General features: G+C 44.7%; 1 protein-coding gene across 1 annotated transcript in view; it reads right to left on the bottom strand.

The window, feature by feature from the left end:
* MMP23B (matrix metallopeptidase 23B) overlaps nt 1–25,738 on the bottom strand; it is a 46,856-nt gene extending 21,118 nt beyond the window's left edge. The window contains exon 1 of the mRNA XM_040325825.1: nt 25,182–25,738. Within this exon, the coding sequence (XP_040181759.1) occupies nt 25,182–25,316 (135 nt within the window). The 5' untranslated portion in view covers nt 25,317–25,738. The remainder of the gene's footprint in view (nt 1–25,181) is intronic.
* Nucleotides 25,739–25,971: the final 233 nt, after the last annotated feature.

Here is a 25,971-nt window from a genome sequence, read left to right as displayed (position 1 = left end):
CCTCCTGTGTGTGCCTGCAGCCCCGCCCACATTCCATAGAGAACAATGGGTGGTCTGATTGGTCCACTCGTGTAAAAGGACCCTTAGGCCCCTTTCACACTGGGGCGGAAGGTGCAGTGGTGGTAAAGCGCCGCTATTTTTAGCAGCGCTATTCGGCCACTAGCGGGGCAGTTTTACCCCTGTACCAGTTCCTCAGAGGTGCATTGCCGGGGGTATAGCCACGCTGTTCCATTGATTTCAATGGGCGGGAGCGGTACACATACCGCTCCAAATCTGCGGCTAGCGGGACTTTTTTTTCCCATCCTGCTAGTGCACCGATCCAGTGTGAAAGCCCTCAGGCTTTCACACTGGAGAAACAGCAGCAACTGTTTAGGGTCAGTTTGCAGGTGTTATTTTTAGAGCAATAGCGCCTGCAAACCGATCCAGTGTGAAAGGAGTCTGAGGCCCCGTACACACGAGAGGATCGATCCGCTGAAATTTATCCGCGGACCGGTTTCAGCGGATAGATCCCCTGGTGTGTACAACCCAGCGGATATTTATCCGCAGATTTTTTTCGGGCCGATGGATTTCCAGCGGATCAAAATTTCTTAGCATGCTAAGAAATCTATCCGCTGGAATCCAGTCCAGCGGATTGATCCGCTGGTCTGTACAGACTCAGCGGATCAATCCGTCCGATTCCATCCCTCGCATGCGTCGTAATGATTCGACGCATGCGTGGAAGTCCTTATATTACAGCGTCGCGCACGTCGCCGCGTCATCATCGCGGCGCGACACGTCACCGCGGAGGGAAATCCGCGGGGATTTTGATCTCATGGTTAGTACAACCATGAGATCAAAATCCGCCAGAGGATTTATCCGCGGAAACGGTCCTCCGGACCATTTCCGCGGATCGATCCTCCCCTGTGTACTAGGCATGACAGTACAAGTGGAAATTCTGCAGACTCTGAAGTAATGGGCTTTGAGAACTCTGATTAAAGGGAAATGTTGAACATGATTATGTAAGTAGGGGCTCCAGTTATCAGAGACCCCCTTATATCAGGGTTACCCTTTAGAACAGAGTCTGCAGTGTTTCCTTTAACTTTAGAGTTATCACGATTTAGAGTTCTTCCTTATATCAGAGTCTGCAGAGTCTTCCCTTTCAGTGTAACGGAACGCTGCAAGTTTAGATTTAAAGAGGCAATTCTGTGGACTCTGATGTAAGAGGGGACTCTTGTGATTAAATAAATACAATCAGAATTGTTATTTAATTACAAAATATTTGTATAGTGAATACTAAAAAAAAATAATTTGCTTTGTGCTGCTAAAGTCTTCGGGTTAGCTTGAAGAAAAGATGGCAACTTTACCCAAGACAGCAGGAAGAGGTCATGCTACAGGACCATAATTAAGGGCCCTGCAATGGGAAAAAAGGAACCCAGAACCAGTGAGAAGGGCCCTAGGGACCAGAGGTCAGGGGGGGTCCTTCATGGTTTCTTGCACTGGGGCCCTGCAGGTTCTAGTTACACCTCTGAACTACGAGAACGTGTTACTAAAGGTGAACTTATCCTTTAAACTGGAACTACATATAAACAAATTGCTGTGCGGTTTCTGGCTTATTGTAATACTAGTTATCAGAACGCCTCTCCTAGTGCCTAGAGTGGAGACCCCCTGGATTCTAATCACAATAAGGGACATCTGCATGAGCTGACAAACATGATCTCTATAGTAATTGCATTTTGCATACAAATGCCACATAACCCAACACCACCAAAATCACTTTATGTGGATGTGGACCTCACATTTGCATGTCTTCTGCAAAGAACTACTAACATTTAACATCTCATTGTGGGTGTACAGGAAAGTGTTTGTTTTACTGGGATTTGCTTGTGATTTATCCTGGCAGCCTTATGTTTATTCCAGCCTTGGGAATTATCCCATGCTTGCTAAAGTGGTGATGTTGGAGCCTAGAGTTTTATTAAGGGAATGTGTGACTCAGCACAAAGTCTGGAGCCTCGCTCGAACTGTACAAAGGAAAAGTGCTATGGCTAAAGTGTGCTTCTGATTAATGCAAGCTCATGTATTTTACATGTTATGATACCCTTAATATTATATGCAAGCTGTGGGTGTACTTATCAGGAATTCCAAATTACAGATCTAGAGATAGAGATTTAGTACAGCTGGGGAAAAAAATCCAGCTAGTAGACCTATTTCTTCAGCGGATTTTATCATAAACATAAGTCTGAGTAGGGCTGCTTGAAAGAACCACTGAACCAAGCACTGGATAGATGGACATTTTGCCTTGTGATACAGTGGCCCAAAGGGGCAAGGGGGCCAATTGGGGCATACAGAGGGAAGAGGTGTTCGGTTTTCTTTGTTTCTGTTATAACATTTTGCAAATATTTTTTAAATTTAGGCCAAAATGTATATTGCTATATTACTTTGGTGAAAAATACCCAAATCATTGTATAGTATTTAGTCTGTAGGAAAGTTATAGTGTCCAAAAACTATGGTATATATCTGAAAATCGATCAATACTGATGGCTCAATTCTTGAGGCCCAAAAATGCCAGGACAGTGCAAATGTCCCCAAATTACCCCTTTTTTGGAAAGTAGACAGTCCATGGTATTTAGTAAGAAGCATGGTGAGTTGTGATTTTTTGCCACAAATGTTTGGAACATGAGGAAATTTAAAAAAGATGTGATCCTGGTGATCAATTTTGTGATTCAATTTAAATATGTTTTTAATATTTGTTTATAGTTCTTTTCTGTACATACAGTGACCACAGCAATGCCACTCTACAACTCTGGGGAAGTAATCAGGATTTTTTTTTTTTTTACATGTATGTTTGCTTATAATAATGAAATCTACTGTTATAAGCAAGCGTTTTTGCTGAATGAAAACTACTCAATCATATTGTGATTAGCTGTGATTGGTGACAGCTAATCACATGGTACAGATGGACCATGTGATCACTGGTGACCAATCACAGAGATCATCACAATAGTACATGAATCAATGCCATTCATCGTTTACAATTGTCATGTCATCTGCTGTGATTGGTCAAAGCAATCATATGTTGTCCTCCCAGGATTATAGGACCCCTGCTCGGCCATCATTTTACAATAGGCCAGTCGGGAAGCAGTTAAAAAGTACCAGTTACACTTACCGGTAACAGATTTTCTAGGAAGTCTTCCAGGACGGCACACCTGAGATGACGGTCCCACCTGACAGGAAACACAATCAACAGAGTTTAAAAGGCCCCAACCTTCCATTTGTCCCTCAATTATGACAAAGTATAGACCCACACCGGTGTTAGAGGGTACCTTCTGTGAACACAAACATCACCAACATTTAAGGGTGGGACGTAGGCCTGCCGTCCTGAAAGACTTCCTAGAAAATCTGTTACTGGCAAGTGTAACTGGTACTTTTCTCCAGTCATCTTCCAGGACGGCACACCTGAGACGATTATCAAGAAGTTCAGGCCTACCTTAGGGTGGGACCACCGCCTGTAGGACCTTTGTGCCGAATGCCAAGTCCTGAGAAGACAACAGTTCCACTCTGTAGTGCCTCAGGAAACTATTTTGGCTCGTCCAAGTTGCTGCTCTGCAGATTTGATCAATCGAAGCGTCTGCCCTCTCTGCCCAGGAGGTCGCCAGAGACCTGGTTAAGTGAGCTTTAATATGAGCTGGAACAGGTTTTCCTGACTGTTCATAAGCTACTGCGATAGCCTGTTTAATCCACCTGGCTATCGTAGGCTTAGAGGCTTGAAGTCCTTTCTTTTGGCCGGAGAAATTAATTAACAAATGATTTGATCTCCTGAATACACTCACTCTATCTAAATAGGCTAGAAGACACCTTCTAATGTCTAATAAATGAAAGCTTGCCTCCTTGTCATTTTTAGGGTTCTGACAAAAGGAGGGGAGAACAATCTCCTGTGATCTGTGAAACTCAGAGGATTACCCTATCCTCTAGGAGCAACAAAAAAGGCTCTTTTATAGTCAGAGCTTGCAAATCACTAACTCTTCTGGCTGTGGTGATTGCCAGAAGGAAAGCCATCTTAAGTAAAATAAATTTAACGGGAATTTGAGCCACCGGCTCAAAAGGTTCCTTGGTTAAAGCATCTAGTACCAGGGATAAATCCCAAGGTGGTAACCTGATTGTCTTTACTGGGGTTACCCTTTCCCTGGCTGTCAAAAACCTTTTTACCAGTGGGTTCAAGGCCAGCCTCTGGTCAAAGAATACTGACAAGGCTGCAACCTGGACCCTTAGCGTGCTTACTGCAAGACCTTGGTCAACCCCTTCTTGGAGGAAATCCAGGACCATGGGGATGATTTGGGGAGAACCTTCTCATGGCTGAGCCCAGCGAGAGAAGACTTTCCACACCTTGGCGTATATTTTCCTTGTGACTGGCTTACTACTCTGCAGGAGTGTGTCAATCACTTTTTCCGAGCATCCCCCTACGCCTGAGAATCTCCCTCTCAAATGCCGTCAGGGAAAGAAAGTCCAGATCGGGGTGTAACACTGGTCCCTGGGAGAGGAGATCGCGTCTGGACGGGAGATGCAATGGAGGAGCCATCGACCACCTCTTCAGGGTGGGGAACCATGCTTGCTTCGGTCACCAGGGAGCGATCAGAATAAAGCATCCTTTTGATCTTCATAGCTTCTGCAGTACCCGGGGAATGAGTGTCAGGGGAGGGAATGCATACGCTAGGGTGAACTTCAATTTCTGTGCCAGGGTATCTATCCCATAGGCGTCCTGCTCTCTGGTGAGAGAGAAGTACTTGTGGACTTTCCTGTTCTTCTTGCAGGCAAATAAGTCTATTATTGGTTTGCCAAAGTGTTGGCTTACCAGAGAGAAAACCTTGTTGTTCAGCTGCCACTCTCCCTGATTAATGGGCTGTCTGCTAAGGAAGTCTGCCTGAATGTTGAGGGACCCTCTTACATGTACTGCTGAAACTGAGAGAATGTTTTTCTCCAGGATCTCCTGGGTCAGTTTCATCAGCCTGCTGGACCTTGTTCCCCCCTGATGATTTAGGTAGGACACCGCTACTGCATTGTCCAAGAAGATCTGAACTTCCCTTCCTTGGACCTGGTCTTTGAAAAAGTTTAGAGCTTTTCCGACCACTAACAGCTCCCTGAAATTGGAGCAGGCTTTGCTCTGCTCCCGGTCCCAAGAGCCCTGGGCAAAGAGATCTCCTATATGAGCTCCCCAGCCCCAGGCACTTGCGTCTGTAGTCAGAATCAATGGATTCTGTTGGGTCCAGGACCAGGGGCGGACTGACAACTCATGGGGCCCCCAGGCAATAGACGATTATGGGGCCCCCCGGGCTTACAGATGGCCACTACGCCAGGAGGCAGTGCAGAGGCGGGGCAGCTAAAATCTCTGGATTTTCACATCAAAAGCATGTCGTTTTTGGACATATCAGGGACAGATCTAAAAAAAACATAGATTTTTACATACTGTCCCTGGTTTTACTGAGCCTGGCAACCCTGATGGGGCCCCCTAGTGGCATGGGGCCCTCGGGCAGTGCCCGAGTGACTCAATGGTCAGTCCGCCCCTGTCCAGGACTGACCTTCTGACAGATTGTCTGCATTGAGCCACCAGTCTAGGGAGTTCCTTGCCTCTTCTGAAAGGGACACTGTTATGTCCAGGGATTCTCTTCTCCCGTCCCAGGAGGAGAGAAGGAATCCCTGGAGTCTCCGGGAATGGAACTGGGCCCAGTGAACCGCTGGGATGCAGGATGACATGAGCCCCAGCACTCTCATCAGGGATCCTTAGAGAGACCTCTCTTGTACCAAGTAGAGCGAAAACTGCTCTTTGTACTTTGGCGATATTTTCTTGGGGTAGAAAGATCCTTTGGTTCACTGAGTCCACCTGGTACCCTAGGAACACCTTGGACTGTGCGGGATCTAGGGAGGATTTCTCTTTGCTGATTAGCCACCCCAGATATTCTAGTGTGGACACCACCTTGTCTCGGTCTGTCTGGAGCTGTTCCAAGACCAGACTGAAAATCAGCATGTCGTCCAAATATGGGATCAAGGCTATCCCCTGGAGGTGTAGGAATAACACCACCTTGGCTAGAACTTTGGTAAAAATTCTTGGACTGGCCGCAAGGCCGAAGGGGAGAGCCTTGAACTGCCAGTGTCGGACGCCCTGCCTCGTCTGCACTGCAAACCTCAAGAACTTCTGATGTTTCTGGGAAATGGGAACATGCAGGTAAGCATCCTTTAGATCCAAAGTAATCATACAGACCCCTTCTCGGAGCTGTCTTCTGACTGTGTAGATGCTCTCCATCCTGAAATTTTTGTAAACCAGATATTGGTTTCGTTTCCGTAGATTTATAATCAGCCGGAATTTTCCGGATGGTTTTGGTACCACAAATATGTGGGAATAAAACCCCTGGCTGATTTGATCTACTGGGACAGGAATGATGACCTGCTGTTTCGCTAGTTGCTGGACACTCTCCAAAAGACCCCCTGCTTTTGATGGATCTTTGGGGAGATGAGTCAGGATAAAGTTTGGAGGCGGGGGAGACAGGAATTCCAACTTGTATCCCTCCCTTATTAAACTTAGAATGTAGGGGCTCTGAGTGATATTTTCCCACTGCGGAAGGAAACACGAGAGCCTTCCGCCAACCTTTATGCTGGCGTCATTTGGATCCCCCTTTTTTCTTGCCTCTACCAAATCCCCACTTTTTCTTAGGCTCTTTCTTTCCCTTGAACTCGAAAACATTTCTTGCCTTTATCTTTTTTGGATTTCGCAGGGAACTTTTTGCCTTTTTCTGTGGAACGAGCTAGAACTTGCTCTAAATCAGAACCAAAGAGCAGGGATCCCTCAAAGGGAATTCCGCAAAGACGAGACTTGGATGCAGTGGCGGCCCGTCAACCCCCCCCCCCCACCGCTTATTCAACAAATAATTTTTTTATTCGATGGCCGGCAACCCCCCCCCCCCGCTTATTCAAAGAAGTTTTTAGCTAATATTCGGCGGACCTAAGCCACAAACCCCCCCCCCCCCGCCAGCTTATTTAAGAAAAAACGTTTTTGCATGTAATATTCGGCTACTGGCATCCAATTTTTTTTTTTTTTAAATATTCAGTGAAAATAATGCCAGGCAACAACCGCCGCTATTTGTGCTGTAATAAAAAGTTTTTTTTTTAATAACTGGGGGGAGGGGGGGGTGGTCTGGTGAGGTAGTGTTACCGGCCGCTATTTGTGCTGTAATGAATTTTTACATAGAAAATAAGTGTTGTTAATAAATGGGTAAATGAATTATAAAAAAACTTTTTTTATAAATTATTTACCCATTTATTAACAACACTTATTTTCTATGTAAAAATTAATTACAGCACAAATAGCGGCCGGTAACACTACCCCACCAGACCACCCCCCCCCCCAGTTATTAAAAAAAAACGCTGTCAACACCACACCACCCCCCGCTTGCAAACTGTCCTGCGACTTGGGACTGGAAAGTTGCAGGATAAGTTGGACCCGATGATTTCCAATGAGAACTGTTCATATCTGTGCAACTTTGAAGTAGTTCCTGCATTACTTTTGTCCCACTTTGATGTGACTTGAGGTCCATAGACCTCCAGAATACATAGGCATTGCTTCAAGTCGCTGCAAAATCGCACCAAAAAATTGTGGCAGAATCTTGCGACTTTCAGGCTAATGCAGTCTGAAGGTTGCACAATTCTACTGCAATTTTGATGCGATTTAAAGCAATGACTGTGTATTCTGGAGGTGTATGGACCTCAAGTTGCATCAAAGTGGGACCAAAGTAATGCAGGGACTACTTTGAAGTCGCACAGATATGAACGGTTCTCATTGGAAATCATGGGGTACGACTTGTCATGCAACGTTTAAGTCCCAAGTGCAGGACAAGTAATGCCTGCAGTCTCTGGTAATCTTGTGCAGTATGTCCGCAGTTTCTGATAATCTCCTGCAGTATGTCCGCAGTTTCTGATAATCTCCTGCAGTATGTCCGCAGTCTCTGGTAATCTCCTGCAGTATGTCCGCAGTCTCTGGTAATCTCCTGCAGTATGTCCGCAGTCTCTGGTAATCTCCTGCAGTATGTCCGCAGTCTCTGGTAATCTCCTGCAGTATGTCTGCAGTCTCTGGTAATCTCCTGCAGTATGTCTGCAGTCTCTGGTAATCTCCTGCAGTATGTTCCGCAGTTTCTGATAATCTCCTGCAGTATGTCCGCAGTTTCTGATAATCTCCTGCAGTATGTCCGCAGTTTCTGATAATCTCCTGCAGTATGTCCGCAGTCTCTGTTAATCTTTTGCAGTATGTCCGCAGTTTCTGATAATCTCGTGCAATATGTCCGCAGTCTCTGATAATCTCGTGCAATATGTCCGCAGTCTCTGATAATCTCATGCAGTATGTCCGCAGTCTCTAGTAATCTCTTGCCCATTTTGAGTCCTTCATTACTAACAGTGTCATATTTTAGTTTGTTTGCACCGATCTGTAAGGCTGCGCTATATACCATGATTTGTGATGCTGGGGCTGTATACTCTGTGCTGTGACGCTGAGCTATATACTCCTGACATTCAGTGGAAGCAAGTGGAATACAGGGGACGGAGCGGTGGATTCTATAAGGGGTGTGGCTTATGAGAAGTGGGAGGGACCAAATGTGGAAGGGCGGGGTATTGCGCCCCCCCATCCTAAAACTTCACCAGCCGCCACTGCTTGGATGTGAAATCCCCATCCCACGTCTTTACCCAAATAGCTCTTCTAGCCAAATTTAGAAGGGCTGCTGATTTGGCAGCTGTTCTCACTGTCTCCACTACAGCATCTGCCAAAAAAGACACTGCCTTACCGACCAGTTCCAAAGAATCTAACACCTTAGATTTACTCTTTTGTGCCACATGGTCTATCAATCTACGGACCCATGAGTCTGCATTTCTGGCGACACAGGCGGAGGCCAAAGCTGGGCTCATAGCAGCAGCATTGGCGTCCCAAGCCCTACGAAGTAAGGTTTCGGATTTTTTATCCATCAGATCCCGGATGTTCCCAGAATCTTCGAAGGACAGATCTGAATGTTTGGATACCTGGGCTAATGAAGCATCGAGATGCGGAACTTTAAAAAATCTGTCTTCTTCCTCCATTTTAAAGGGACACCTACGCCACCAGGTTTTAAGTTTTAGAACCTTGCGCTCAGGTTCCTTCCATTCTCCTAAAATGATATCCTTAAGAGATTGGTGTACTGGAAAGGACTTGGCCTGCGCCTTTGCCAGCCCCCTGTATAGTCTGTCCTGCACTAAGACCTGAGTAGGTGGTAGCTGAATATCCTCAGAGGAATAAATAGCCCCAAGGAGATCCTCCATGTCCTCCACTGCAAAGAGGTGTCCCCCAGGTCTGGCCTCATAGAGACTATCCTGGTCTGACTCCTCTCCTTCCTCTGGAGAACTTTGGTCCGAAGCTTCTGGCTCTTCATCAGAATCGCCCAGAGTCGGCTGAGAATCCGCAACACTTGCCGGGTTACCTGTCAGAGAGGGGGAACTTTCCCTACCTACTAGGGCTTCCTCCCTCTTCCCTACCGTGGCTTTAAATGACTGAAGGGCGGCGAACATTTCAGACTTTAATGCCCGGCACTCCTTCATAGTCTGTGCTGTTTCCTTGCCTGCTAACTTGTATAAACATTTAAAGCAGAAGTGCTTTGTATGTGCCTGTGGGAGTTTGTCACCTCAATTGCCACAGCGCTTGGATTTACTGGCGGCTTTGCCCTGGGACCTACTGGTTGTCTCCTGGGCAGGGCATTCAGACTCCGTAAAATAGAAAAGATAAAGCCCTTAACACCATTACCCATGCTGAACCCTCAGGGTATCTTGTGGGGGAAAGGGAATAGGGCCACCCCAAATGCTCTTCCCCCCACCAGCTGAGTCACTCACCCCTTGTGGCAACTTCTGGCGCTGCCTGGGTTGATCCATCCTCCTTCTCCATGCCCTTGCAGTTACTCCACCATCGGAGGGCCGTAGTTTGAGGATCCTTGCTCTAGTATCACAGGTGTCCCCCCTGGTGTCACTGGTTTCCCCCCTCCTGTCTCCTCCACTCTGGTGTCACCGGGGTCCTCCACTCTGGTGTCACCGGGGTCCTCCACTCCACTCTGGTGTCACCGGGGTCCTCCACTCCACTCTGGTGTCCCCCCTCCTCTGGTGTCACTGGTGTCCCCCCTCTTCTGGTGTCCCCCCCTCCTCGGGTGACACAGGTGTCTCCCCTCCTTGGGTGACCCACCCTCCTCTGGTGTCCCCCCTCCTCTGCTCAGTACAGACAGCCATGCTCCCCAGGACAGACAGTCCCCCTCCAGACTGTGCCCAGTGCACCTAATGCAAATGGTATGGATCGTGTAAACAGTGTGATCTGCCAGAACCAGCATATCGGTGCTGTTCCTCCCAGCACACATCAGACTGAATGTTATATTGGGTATTCTTGATACATATTTTAGTTTGCTTTGTAAATGTACATGAAATAAGTATGCTATCCAGCCTTTACAAACAATGCCCTATTTCTAGGGTTGCACAAATACCGTTTTTTTTTTTGGCCAGTACGAGTACCAATAGCCGTTAAGCCTTGCAGATGCTCAATCTCCTACCAGTAGGTGCAGATCTCACAGACACCTTCTCCACATGCCTGCAGTCGATGGTCCGATGTCTGTAGTCAGCGCGCTGAGGCTAGGAGGAGTGTCACGCTGTGCACTGGCAATCACATGGTCTCCACTGGGGTGGAGCAAGATGGCTGCCGCTCCGGAGCTAGGCCGAAGCCGGGGACTTTCCTACGGCCGAGGCTCCGGAGCGCTCCGCGGATCGTGGGGTGTGCCGACCCGAACAGGGTGACTCGTTCGGATCACGGATCGGTGACGATCCGTTGCACCCCTACTGATGAGTGTTAAAGTGAACACGAAACGCGTAGAGCCATTATACGATGATATGTCACAGTTTACATGTACAATACTTACCCTCTAACATTGCAATTTTATGAACCAATTCATTATTCTTTATTTTTTCTATGCTACCCCTACAAAGCCAGTTCTCATATACCAGATGCCCCATTATGAGTACTTACCATAGACCATTATGTACCCCCTTGTTTCCTCTAGAATTGTGTACCTAGACCCATTACTATTCTGCATTACCATGTATGTTTTCTTGGACTAATTTGTACTATTATGTAATTTCTAGGTGGTTACTATTTGTACCATTTTATCATCTTAATGTGTATATGTCATACCTCCTTTGTTTGTATAATAAATACTACTTTTTACCATATGTTTTTGGTTCATATGCCAGTGATGTCCTTCCTCAAAGTCCCACACTTAGTTTCTCTCATTCAATCTATTGGGGATTGAGGCATGCTAGTTATTGCCTCAATTGAAAGTCTCAACCTTAGTTTTAGGCCCCATTTTTCAATGTATCGGGGATGGAAGTACATTACCATATTATTTTAAACATGACCTTTATCACTGTGACTGTCTTTTGCCATACGTTTCATTATCTAATTTATAACTTTTCCCCTCCTAGATCAGCTCTGCCAGTTGGGGCTAGCTTTCTCATTATCCCCGGGAGCTGCGACTCGCTCTGGGAGCCCCCCTCCCCTTTTGGGAGGGTTGGTCGGGCTCTCACTGCGTGTCGACGCCACACCTCCACGCTCGACGGGTGACGTCACTTGTGACGCCGTGATGCGGGCATGGATTATCCATCTGCGGTCAGTACGAAGAGGGTTTGCGCGCCAACGCAAGGCACGCTACTGCCTGGGCGGCGATGCGGCCCCCCCTTTCACGCTATATATACCTACCCATACTGAGCTATCACTTCGGATTGTATCATCTTCATGGGACCCTACACACTTTATGGTGTCACCTCTTGATCCACCCTCGCTGGGTAGGTACCTACGGTGCAGTGCTTTCACTATCACACCTGCACCCTTACTATCTTTTTGACTTATGCTTATCTTGAACATGCTGGTGCATGTCTTCATTCACATGTCTACCTTATCAACCTTACACTTCACTTCCTACCTATTATTTTTGGTGGAGTGCTTCCACTATCATACCTGCACCCTTACTACTAGGTGGTTACTATTTGTACCATTTTATCATCCTAATGTGTATATGTCATACCTCCTTTGTTTGTATAATAAATACTTTTTACCATATGTTTTTGGTTCATATGCCAGTGGTGTCCTTCCTCAAAGTCCCACACTTAGTTTCTCTCTTTCATCCGGTGATGTCATCCGGAGACCCAACCCCTTGTAACGTCACCACCTGGGGCATGATGGGGGGACATCACAGGAGAAGGGAGAAGACTGGAGGGAGAAGACTGGAGGGAGAAGACACGTTGGAGCTGCTTTAGGAGGACCATGTCAAAAACCTGTGCACTGTTTTAATTTTTTTACACCTTTTTGGGTGAATGAGTAGAGGTAAATGAGTAGCCCCCCGCCCGCAGACCTCAACAAATACCACCCAGGGTTGTGGGGAAGAGGCCCTTGTGCCTATCAGCATGGGGACAAGGTGCTTTGGGTTGGGGGGGCTGGGCCCCCCTGCCCCAAAGCACCCTCCCATGTTGAGGGCATGTGGCCTGGTCCAGGAGGGGGGCACTCATTTGTCCCTCACCCTTTTCCTGACCTGCCAGGCTGCGTGCTCAGATAAGGGTTTGATATGGATTTGGGGGGACCCCGCGCAATTTTTTTTTTTTACATTTTGGCATGGGGTTTCCCCTTAAGATTCATACCAGACTCAAAGAGCCTGGTATTGTCAGGATCAAAGCCAGATCCCATTCACTGAAGTTGAATGAAAGTCAGACATGAAGTCACAGGGCAAAGTCGGATGCACAGTTGTACTAGTGTTGCGTCGTACCAGTTGGAACCCAGCCTAAAGCTTGGATCACAAAACTGGCTGAGTTCTTGAGCAGATAAGAGTTAGGCTACATTCACACTAGCCTGGATGGTACAATGCAGCTTTTTACTGTAAAGGCTAGTGCAGTGTTGATTTTGGTAGGGAGCAGTGTAATGCATGCTTCATTGCATTGTGTTGCTTGTTTTGCTTGTTCTTTTTGTTTACAACTTTATTTAAAGTGTCATGTAGCGACCCTTTGTTCATATCACTTTCACAGCAGCACAGTGTGTTGTACTTCTGTGCGTTGACATGCGGTTCCACTCAGTGCAGTGTAAAAAAATGCAGACCTGCTGCATTTTTCTGCACCACAGTGATGGAGATTTTGCTCTATTTTCACCCTTCCCCGTTTTTTGTATTATTCTGAACAGCTGCCATTCTCTGATTAGAGAACCACACATGACATTTAAAATGCTGATGTCATAAGACAGTAAGGGCTCTTTCACATGGGAGGCTGAGGTAGGGGGACAAACCCACCCTCCAGCCACCCACCTAAATTCTAAACATTGCAGCTGGACAGGGCTGTGCGCATTTCATGACTGGAGTCTTTTGCCCTTTAAGGTCACTGTAAGTGCACCACAAGCTTGGCTTGGGGTTGCAGTTCAATTTTTAATACAGAATCTTCCTTGGGGGGGGGGGGGTGGACTGACATTTAGAAGGAGGCCATATCACATCTCCAATGTCTGCCTTTTAAAGACAATCCACCGTGAATTGCTTTTCAGGGGGCGATAAGCACTGCTTCAAATCTGAAAGAGTCCTAATACTTTTTCCTGTATTATTATTATACAGGATTTATATAGCGCCAGCAGTTTAAACAGCCCTTTAAAATAAAAAAGGGAGGCAGTACAATTACAATACAATAAAATAGGGCTGAAAGGGCCCTGTTTAAAAGATATTAACTTACTGGCTGTAATTACTTTTTATGGCTATCTTTTATGTTCAACAGTTTGTAAATTTAATTAAGTGCATAAAGTTTACCATGCGCCTTATTTATAAAAGTTCCTGAGCAAAAACTTTCTGTTGCCCAAGGCAACTACAACTTTCTTCTCACTTTCCAGTAAGACACTGAGAATTTAACTGAACATCTGGGTAAGGAAGGACAATTCTTAAAACATTTTAATTCATGAGGCCCTGAGTGAAAATCCTGTCTGGAAGATCTTCTTGTCCACACCCAACAGTCTTGCATATTACATAGAATAGATAATTGTTGTGTGTGAACAAGACTGCAGCTGTGGTAAAATTGGCCTTTTTAATATGTTAAATAATTGCTGCCAGTTTGCAGAAAATTTGACTTTGACATGGATCAGCTATTTATACAACTGGCCAAGCTGCTGTTCTTCTATAAACATATCATGGATACTCCTGTCTTGTACCACTACGTAATGTGAAAACAGACACCACATTACAACTAATGAGCACTGACTGAAATCAAGAGGCTGGAGTGAGATTCCAGGCCTAAAAATCCATATTTATTCACTCATTTAGCTGATGAACACAAAACATATTCCTCATTTGAGTAGTCCTCAGGAATTAAGCAAAAATTGAACATACAGCATGTCCTTTTGAATCATTTCCACACACTGCACTGGCCCCCTCCAATCACTTACACATGAAGACTCCCTTTAAGGCCTTGTACACACGGTCGTTCCAAACCGATGAGAATGGTCCGACGGACTGTTTTCATCGGTTCACCGCTGAAGTGGCCTGACGGCCTGATATGCGTACACACCATCGTTCCAAAAACCGTTCGGGTCAGAACGCGGTGACGTCAAACACACGACATGCTGAATAAAATGAAGTTCAATGCTTCCAAGCATGTGTCGACTTGATTCTGAGCATGCGCGGGTTTTGAACCGATGCTTTTCTGTACTAACCATCGGTTTGGACCGATCGGGCAGCGGTCCATCGGTTCGGTTTTGAAGCATGTTTTAAAATTTTGGACCGAAGGAAAACAGACCGATGGGCTATACACACGGTCGGTTTGGACCGATGAAACTAGGGTTGCCACCTCATCCCTTTAAAACAGAACACATATGAATTCCACAGGTTCTGAGGCTAATTTAATTTAGATAAGGCTCCACTTGAGTTCAATTACCACCTTAATCAGCCACAGAACCTGTGTAATTCATATGTGTTCTGTTTTAAAGGGATGAGGTGGCAACCCTAGATGAAACTGAACCTCGGTCCATTCTCATCGGTTTTGTCCGACCGTGTGTACGGGGCCCAAGAAGGAAAACAAATCTTCATCCATCACCTGGCCAGGTAACAAACCATAGATAGAAAAAGTTTCTACAATATCCTACAATACCATTTTACACACACATTACAAGATGATTTAAAAAATTCATAACAACTTCCACTAAAAGCATCCCAGAAGTAAGCTACATGGGTTTCTTCTCAAGTTATGGTAGTAAATAAAGCAATCACGTGAAATTTCAAAGCAAGATCTACACATCAATTCTCAGAAGAACATCTGTTAAAATGTCAATCTCTCCCACTCAGCACAACTTTTCAGCATGTCCATAGGCCAAAAGTACTTTTGCAATAGGTATTCATGTATGTGTGCTTCTGGCAAGTTCAGTTTTAATGTCTGGGTCTCTCTAAATAGCTGCAGGTCTAACAACACAGAGGCTCACAATGTGCAAAGTGCACTTGGAAGTGCAGTCCTTGTAAATCTGAGGGGTAGATCTGAAATGAGGGGAAGCTCTGCTGATTTTATCATCCAGTCATGTGCAAGCTAAAATGTTGTTTTTTATTTTCCTTGCATGTCCCCCTCAGATCTACAGCGACTGCACTTCCAAGTGCAATTTCAAGTGCACTTTGCACTTGTAGTTTGCACTTTTAGTGCAAAGTGGATTTTCCTTTTGTAAATAACCCCCATGAGATTGTATAGGAAATCAGACACTCATGATTTTCATCATGTGCTGAACATGTGTGAGATTGTTTCTCAAAAGTTTTGTAAAGCAGTCACACTTACTGACTATGCAGATGAGTAACAACGTCTTTATGCCAAGATCTTTTTTTTTTTCTTTCAGGTCTCAGTTTGGAACCTATTTTGTATGGCTTGCCTTGTACACACTATAGATACACAGGTATATTGTGATTCAGTGTTGCATTATGCTGCAATGATCTTTCTTATGCATTGCGGCATGCTCTGTATTACCACAGTCCATTTATTTTAAATAGATTCCAACACAGGAGTCAATTCTGCTTAATTTTTTATTTTATTTTTACTTTGGGGTGTTTTTTAAAAATGCATGGCAGGCCATATATAACTTGTTGCAGTGCACTGTGCTAAAGTCTGCGGTGAGTGATTTGGGCCCCTAAGGTGTCCTAGGATATGCATTTAAAGCCCAATTCTTGTTTTATTGTTTTGAGGGTGGATGTTGGAGGGTTCTTGTCCTGGTGACATAGAGAGAGACAGTCCTCCTTGCTGTCCATTGCGTTCCATGGGACATGGCACTTCAAGCTCTGATGGCCAAGAGTTTCATTGATGCCCAGATCAGTTTAATTCTAAATATTGCATAATTATCAGCAACCCACAAACATTAGGTTTTTCATATGTCTTCATATGTCTTCATAATGTGACTCTCTTATATTTGTTCCATTTGGGATTGGAACATAGACATGCAAGTACCCATCCCATAGGAATTGCATGAGTACTGAATTAGCAGGGTTTGTTCAATTCTCTAATTACCATTTGGGAACAGGTATGAATCTTCTTGCCTGTTACAGAAAATTGGACAGTTTTTATACCTTTTTTTAAAAAAAAAAACAGACAGTATGTATACTAAACAGATAAATAGCAAATCAATCTGGGGAAACTGACAGTTTTATTACTGTCTTGTGGGACAAGAAGCCCTGTGTGGGAAAATCTTGCCATTAGGCTCTCCAAGAAATACAAGAATCTGAGGTTGATTCAGCTCCATGACTGTCTGAAATATTGGTGCTTTCAAAGAGTAATATTTCTTTATGAGGTAACATCCAGCATACCACAAAGTGGACCATATAATTAACACATTAGACCTTATATACACATACACCAACGACAGCACTTTGTGGATTCTTGTGTATTAAAAGTACTACTTGGTCTTCAGTGTAAAATGTTAAAAATATATGCGATACTCCCTAGAGCACAGGCGTCAAACACAAGGCCCGCGGGCTGAATCCGGCCCTCCAGGCCATTTCATGTGGCCCACTCACCTCTACTGCAGCTCCAGCCCTCCTCTGGTCCTACTCCAGACCCTAACTTTCTGCTTTTAAGTAATGCATCCAGCTTCTTCCCAACAGCAGCATAAGGAAAGGGGGGTTCACTGTGATGTAAGGGAGAGTGGGGGACTCAACTTCTGATGGTGGATTGGCTCTTGACATCTAATGTAAAGGGGAGGGGATGTGCTGGACATCTAATTTTACAAATACAACTGGCCCTTTTGAGGGCAATCAGAATGCTGATGCGGCCCACAATGAAATTGAGTTTGACACCCCTGCCCTAGAGCATTTCATGAAATGCCCAGGAGCTGCAACTTTGGCCTGTATTGATGATTAGCACTACCCCCATTTGAGCTGCTAATTAGGATGGGTCCTCTGTTCCTTGCCTTAAAGGGGAGGTTCACCCTAAAAACGACTTTCCCTTATTACACTGGCCCCCCACATTACAATACGATTATTCCTATTAGTTTTTTTTTGATGCTGTACATACCTTCGTACAGCTATTCACCCGTGGCTTCCGGGTTGCGAGTCCCGCGGGAGTGGGCGTTCCTAACATGGTGGTGATTGACGTTTTAACAAAAAACAAGCTCCCTCCGTCGCGTAAGCCGCGTCACGATTGGCGAAAGGAGCCGAACGGCGATGCGCAGGCGCAGTATAGCGCCGACTCGCCGTTTGGCTCCTTTCGCCAATCGTGACGCGGCTTACGCGACGGGGGGAGCAGCGGGTCACACCAGACTTTGCAGGCAGAGATGAGTACTTGGTAATCTTCATTGTTTCCCCTTGATACCCAGACCCTCCACTGTTCAAATAAAAAGTGGAAGTCTTTTTCATTTTTTTTTTATAAAAGAACTACTGTTATCCCAACTGGGTTTTGACCAAAATATGAATGTGATATTAGATACAGTAATTACACTATTGTTCTTAGCTGTCATCTTAATTTAAAGAAAGCCTGTCACCAACTTGGTAGCAAATTTGACAACTCAAGGAAATTCAGTTCCCTAGCACAGTTCCCCCTCCATCTTTGCTTGTCAGGGCCCTCTCCTTTTCTGGCAGTGTTTAATTACTCTCTGTGTTCCTCCAGCTTCCATTTCCTCCCTACATAATCTTTTATCTGGCTGCAGGGGAGGAGAGAGTGAGACAGCCTAAGGCTGCATTCACACCTAGGCGTAGGCAATAGCGTCGTTTTCCGGCGTTTTTTTTAGGCGTTTTTTTCGCGCGTATTCATGCTAATATGCGCGTTTGCATACAGCGTTGTCCGACGTTTTTGTACTTAGACGTTTTTTTTTTAGCCAATAGGAAAAACTATCATCTTTTCATCACTTGTTGCTATGTTGGTAGATTTTTTAAATCTTCTGCATGGGCGACAAGTTCTATTGACAAAACGCCCGTAGCAAACGCTTGTTGTCGCGCAATACGCGCGTATCTGGCGTTTTACATTGATTTCAATGGAAAACCAAAAACGCTCAAATACGCGCATATCGCGCGTATTGCGCGACAGAAAAGGGTCCAGAACTTCTTTTGACTACAGGCGATGCGCGTCAGGCGCATCAGCGTTCAGATGTGAACCATCCCCATTGACTTTCATTGCTTTTCGTCCCTCTGGCGTTTGTTCGCGTCGCGCTACATGCGACAAAACGCGAAGGTGTGAATGGGGTCTAAGTCTGTTTGGGCTGCTGACAACACATGCCCAGCAGCAGACTCAGGGTTTTTAGATGTCTACACAGGGGAGGCTTGTTTAGGTAAATAACATGCATAAAATGTGTTAACTGTACAATATTCACATGAGAAGATTATTGTTAAAGTAATTGGTTTGTTAACAGTTTAAAGGAGGCATACATGTGACAGCAGTATTCGCCAGCAGCTACAAATACAAATACTGCTGACTTTTAATAAATGGACACTTACCTGTCCAGGGTGCCCGCGATGTCAGCAACCGAAGCCGAGCAATCACTCGGCTCTCGGCTGCCCCTGCCGCCAAATACCTGTATTAGTATCTTCACCCCCCTGAAAGGTGCCAAATGTGACACCGGAGTGGGGTTCAGAAAAGCGGAGGTTCCATTTTTGTGTGGACCTCCGCTTTAAGGCCTCGTACACACGACCGAACATGTCCGCTGAAACTGGTCTGCGGACCAGTTTCCGCGGACATGTTTGGTCGTCTGTACGGCCGACAGGACAATTTTCCGGCGGATCGGACAGGTTTCCAGCGGACAAATGTTTCTTAGCATGCTAAGAAACATGTCCGCTGGAAGCCTGTCCATCGGACATGTTCGGTCGTCTGTACGACTTACCGGACATGTCCGCTCAGCCGGAAGCCCTCGCATGCGTCAAAGTGATTCGACGCATGCGTGGAAGCATTGACCTTCCAGGGTCGCGCACGTCGCCGCGTCATCGTCGTGGCGATGGTGCGGCCACGTCACCGCGTTCGCTGTCCGCGGGAAATTTGGTCTGATGGTGTGTACAGCCATCAGACCAAAATCCGCCAGCGGACATGTCCGATGAAAATGGTCCGCGGTTTCATCGGACATGTCCCGTCGTGTGTACGAGGCCTTAGAAAATTTATTGACTTTGCACACTTTTAGCTGATGCATGTTACACAGCATAGTGCTTGTGCTGTGTGATTTGTCCTTCTCCATGTTTCTAAAAAACCTGGTTGATCCTGTCAGTTCCTATGACACCTTGTCTGTGTTGAATACCATGTTTAGGTTACCTGCCTCAGTCAGCCTGCTGCTCTCCTCTCTCCCCCTCCCTGACTGTCCGCTTGGGAGTCTGTAACATTACTAGTGAGAAATCCCGTAATCCGCTCTGTTACAGGATAATATAAGTGTGCGGTGTGTGTGTATGTTTGTTTAAAATTATTGCGTAAAATACCTTATTTACAGTGCCGCTGGGCATTCACATGACCCCTTGCCCCTCTCCTCCTCTTCTCCCAGCTGACGTTAGTGGGGAATCTTGGCTCCTCCCACTGTAGAGTTCTGAGCGGGGAAGGAGAGCTCAAGCAGGTCACATGAGTGCCCAGCGGCGCTGTAAATAAGTAATCATTTTAAACAAACACACACTGTTAGGGCTGCAACAAACGATTATTTTCATAATCAATTAGTTGGCCGATTATTGTTTTGGTTATTCGATTTAACGGATAATAACCTTAAAAAAGTGTGGTGTATAATTTAGTTAATATGTAAAGTTTAAAATAAGACAATTTATTCCTAAAGCGGGGTTCCACCTGCAATTTTTTTTTTTTAAGGTCAGCAGCTACAAACACTGTAGCTGCTGACTTTTAGTAAGGACACTTACCTGTCCTAGGCGCCCGCGATGTCGGCCCCCAAAGGCCGATTCCTCGATCCTGGCAGCCCCCGGAGCCGCCATTCTCACTAAGGGGAACAGGTAGTGGAGCCTTGCAGCTTCACTGCCCGTTTCCTACTGCGCATGCGCGAGTCTCGTGGCACTTTGTGAATGGGCGGCTGCTTTCTGGGATACACACAGTTCCCAGAAGGCAGCGCACCCCATTCCCCAGAAGACAACACGAGGAGGACGAGGAATTAGACCTGACGCGGACTAGGAAGAGGCAGATTAGGAAGATCCGCATAGCAACCGCAATTTCTGGTAAGTAAAAAAAATTTTTCTATTTTTTTTTGCAGGATTTTGGTGTATTTTTTTTTAGGGTGGACCTCCACTTGAAATATATGCAGTGGTAAACCTAAATAACCAACTATATGGTTAGGGAGCAAATCAGACAGAAGAGATATACCTTATATACTATTAGAGGTTGCATCTGGTAAATATCAGACCTTGTATTCAAAGATGAAATAATTAAAGACGCTTTTGCAGATTTTCCAACAGTAATATATTATGTACAGTGTGACCGACTCCCTTGTCATAGGCAGCTTGATAAAAGTTACCTTTACCTGCTGTTACTTATGCTGGCCATACAAAAACAAATTTTCTTTTTATTTAAGAACGTTTGTTGATTTCCTATTTGTTAGTGGGGTCAAATCAATGTTAGTTTTTGACCACGTTGACGGGAAAAGTTGAGGGAGCAGAAAAGAAAATGTCTTGGTCAAAGGAATTTTCAGACAGTATATGTGGTTTTCATTTAGAAATGATATTCATTGTAAAACTGAATGTTAAAAGCAAGTGAATTTTACAAATGACATTCTTTCATTCAGCGAATGTACAAAGATTTTTCGTATGAATATTCTTGTCCGAAAATTGATACGTGTATGGCCAGCATAAGGCTCGGTTCACACTTATGCAGTTTACTTTAGATCTGTTTCTACAGTGCTTTTTGCTGTGTGTTTTTGCAATTTGAATTTAGCATTTTTTAGGCCAATTTGTTGTTGGGCAGATTGCATTGAAAAAAGTCTTTGGCCTTTTCCAAATACGCAGCGGCTGAAAAAAGCATAGATGTGAACGTGTCCCATAGGAAACCATTTTAAATTAACTGTAGTGCATTTCTGCAAAAAGCACCCAAAAACGCATAGGTGTGAGCCAGGCCTGAAGCCTCGTACACAAGACCGAGGAACTCGACGGGCGAAACACATCGTTTTGCTTGTTCCTTGTTAGGCTGTCGAGGAACTCGATAAGCCAATTTTCTTCATTCCCGTCGAGGAAAAAGAGAACATGCTCTCTTTTTGGCTCGTCGAGTTCCTCGACAGTTTCCTCGTCGAAAAATGTACACACGACCGGTTTTCTCTGCAAAAAAAAACAGCAAGTTTCTTGCTAGTTTTTGCCGAGAAACTCGGTCGTGTGTACGAGGCCTAAGACGTTTAGTAGCAGCTGCATGCTTTTTCTGTATCACCTGTTATAATGGGGTTAAAAAAACAAAAATTAGCCCTTTATAGTACAAAAACATCAGATAATCGATACTATAAGGCAGGGATATGCAATTAGCGGACTTCCAGCTGTTGCAGAACTACAAGTCCCATGAGGCATAGCAAGACTGACAGCCACAAGCATGACACCCAAAGGCAGAGCCATGATGGGACTTGTAGTTTTGCAACAGCTGGAGGGCCGCTAATTGCATATCCCTGCTATAAGGGGTTCATTTATACTGTGAAACAGTGAAAGTAAAAATATATACACAGTAAAACCTTGGATTGTGAGCATAATTTGTTCCAGAAACATGCTTGTAATCCAAAGCACTTGTATAACGCAAATTTCTCCATAAGAAATAATGGAAACAATTGATTAGTTTCACGACCATTTATTCATAGGTCCTTCAGATTATAGTCCATATAAAAAGATTATAGCGACCGGGTTGTGGAACTGTAAAATGTCCATCCACAAATGGAAGCCTCCACAAGGGGATTGGAAGCAAAATCCAGCAGGAGCTACAGGGTATTAAAGAGAAGAGAGGCGTCTCTTAGACCCCTTTCACACTGAGGAGTGTTTCAGGCGGTACATCGCTAAAAATAGCGCTGCTATACCGCCTGAAAAACTCCTGCCTGCATACTCAATGTGAAAGCCCGAGGGCTTTCACAAATCTCCTGCCAGCAGCATCTTTGGAGCGGTGAGAGGAGCGGCGTGTATACCGCTCTTTCCCATTTAAAACAATGGGAAACCGCGGCAATACGCCTCTGCAGAGGCACATTGCGGGCGGTATTAACCCTTTATCGGCTGCTAGCGGGGGTTAATACCGCACCGCTAGCGGCCGAATCCCGCGAAAAATCCGACGGTATAGCGCCGCTATTTTTAGCAGCGCTATACCGCCACTGCGGCTCCCGCCCCAGTATGAAAGGGGCCTAAGTGTAGCAATATGTTGCTAAATGTTGTACCTTCATTAAATATAACCATATTGCTACACTTAGAGGCTCCTCTCTTCTCTTTTATACTCAGTTGTGACATGACGCTACTCTTATATCAAGACATTGCTTGTATATCAAGTCAAAATGTATTTAAAAATGTAGCTTGTCTTGCAAAACGCCAAGGTTTTACTGTATAAATAATTAATAATAATAATAATAATAATAATAATAATAACAATAATAATACATACACCCAGAAGTAGGATATATGGGAATATGGGTGGAAGGGAGATAGAAATCTTTTATATTAAAGTAGTGTTAAAAGTAGTGCTGAGACTTTTTTTTTCATGGATATGATCATTTTAAATATAATGCTAAATACTGGTAAAAGTTTACTTTAAGTGTAATTGTAATGCCTTATATTATCTCCAGTCTATCAGCCTCCACCTTCTCTGGGTTCAGATGCTGATCTTCCCTGCACACAATCTTTAAAGTGATTTTTTTTTTAAACAACAAACATGTTGTACTTGAGTGCCCCAATAGAAAGCTGCAAGGTATAGTATAGAGCGCCTCTATAGCAAGGTATAAAAAAAATTCTGCCTTTAGAACCACTCACTTCCTGCCCAGGACTACATGTCCCACGAGGCCTTGTTCCTCACACATTCACAGGTTCTCAGGGACTTACTGACATGTATGGATGGTGTACTAAGCTGTATGTGTGCTGCACTGTATTTCCTGATACAGTATGTAAACAAATAATGCATTCTGTATGCAGACCAACTAATCTGCTGGCCGATTAATCGATTATGAAAATAGTTGATTATGAAAATGTTGATTAGTTGTTTCGGTCCTACGCACTGCACATTATATCATCCTGTAGCAGAGCAGATTACAGGATTTCTCTGGCAACCTTACAACCACTTTAAGTTTTAGAAAATTTCATATTGATACTGGAAATACAAAAATCTCAAACTGGAGTATTTTAATATTACGTATATTTTAAAATGATGTTTTCCAGTCTTCTTCATGATTTCAAAAACTGCAACAAATTATATAAACAATACATCAATGTACTGCCTTTTTTTTACTTTACAGAGGAGCCCCTGTAAAAAAACTGTAGCTGCTGACTTTTAATAAACACACACTCACCTGTCCCAGGATCCAGCGATATGCTTACCTGAGCTGCCACTTCTCTTCCTGGTGCCGACATCTCAACTGTGGGCACCCAGCTGTGACAGTTTGCAGCATTACAGCTGAGTGCCCACTGCGCATGTGTGAGTTACACTGCACCTCCTGAATGGTCCAGCAATCTTCTGGAACCTGTGACTTGTCCCAGAAGACTGCAGGGAGGGGAGAGAAGAACTTTGCCTAGACAATCTGAGTGGAAGTGGGAGCGGGTACCTGTCAAAACTAGGTACCTGCCCCCCCTGAAAAAAATGACAAGGCAAATCGGTTGAAGTACTTCAAGTTGAACTTCCCCTATTGGGTTGCACTTTAGGTGTCACTCAAGTGTAAAGAGCGCAGTAGCTTATGCCGTCCAATCAAAAGTTATCTTTTGTTCATTTGCCCACTCTGAATTTCTTTCTGATTGCCACAACTTATGCACATACGCTATCTGCACAGTGTAAATAAACCTGTTGTCACTGCTTGCAGAGAGCTACAACTTTTATGTACATTGCTGCAGTTTTATTCTGTGAGCAGATAACACAGATTTACTAAAGTTTCTTCAGGAGAACAAATTTGGAGATGTTGCTCCTGAACAGTGTGTTGTCAGGATCAAGGCCGCTTGTGGTCTTCACTATGAGAGCATATAATAGGCTGACAATGCAGAAGCACAACTGTGAAACAGCTGTCACTCCACTTGCCGTCTACATGCACTCACTCCAGCATCAGCTGCTCATCATTGCTTTCGACCAGCTTCCTGATGGTGATAATGAAGTATCACGCCTGAACAGTTTGTGTCAGCAGGCCCGTTTGTACCATAGGGATCTCCAAACTATGGTCCTCCAGTTGTTCAGGAACTACAATCCCCATCATGCCTAGTCATATCTGTGAATGTCAGTTTTACAATGCCTCATGGGAAGTGCAGTTCCGCAACAGCTGGAGGGCCGTAGTTTGGCGATCCCTCTACCATGGTAACATGACAGGGTGACAATGTAGAAGCACAACTGGGAAACAGTTGTCACCCCATGACCAGAATTCCTTGAACAATGACCTTCATATCGGTTATAATTTTAATAATGGCTGTACATTTAAATATAATCAAAGCAACACTTGAAATTTCATTATAAAGTAAAACTTAGAAGCAATTTAAGTGACTAGGTTAAGATCTACTTTAAGAAAAACCCAATTTGGGGCTGACTCTTACCTGTGTCTTCCTTTCTGCAATGGTAGAAGCGGTAAAAATGGCAGCAACTAGTACTATTAGTGCAAATGGTCCAAGAATTATCCAAAGGAGTCTTCTCTGTCCACTCCCAGCATCCTCCGCTCTTTGGCAGTCCATGCTGTCTGGCTAAGCTCTTCTGCTAGAACCTGACTATGGCGACTCTAATCTCTCTATCAACTGCAGGTTAACAAAAAATACTTTGCATAATTCCCATTTCTACTCTTCTGCTTAAATATCCGTATATTTCATCGAAATTCCTAATCTGCAATGTTATGTCTTCCTTCTATGTGACTGCAGATGGCTCTAGTGTCTAATGATAATACAGTCCTGTCTGTAGACGGACTTCAGCTGCACTGCCTCTCCATCACTGCTCTTTCTAAGTTCTTCTAACTCTTCTCTTTCTCTCACTTTCGTTAAAAATCCAAGCTGAGCATCGATGGCTGCCAACTAGTATTCCAATTGAAGCCAAATGTTCTCATCTTTCACAGGCAAAAAGGGTTTGGTCTGGGACTGTGTAGGGGCGAGTGTGGGGGGATCAGCGTATGCAGTCTACTTCCAGCTGACTGGCTCAGCAACAGGAGGAATAAATCTGAGCTTGACAGCTTGCTGTAAGGAAACCAAAAAAAGCATCATCATTAAAAAAAAAAAAACGCAAAAGCTTAATTCTGTGTAATGACAATGTAATCTTTGAAGACAGATGGTGTCAGCAGCATTTTAGTGTGCATGGTGTCCGGAACTGGAAATCGATATTAAAAAGAAACACCAAACAACA

This window comes from Rana temporaria, chromosome 10 (assembly GCF_905171775.1).
Source record: "Rana temporaria chromosome 10, aRanTem1.1, whole genome shotgun sequence".
Taxonomy (NCBI): Eukaryota; Metazoa; Chordata; class Amphibia; order Anura; family Ranidae; genus Rana; species Rana temporaria.
The sequence above is the reverse complement of the archived record's forward strand: the minus strand, read 5'-3'. Positions and strand labels throughout refer to the sequence as shown.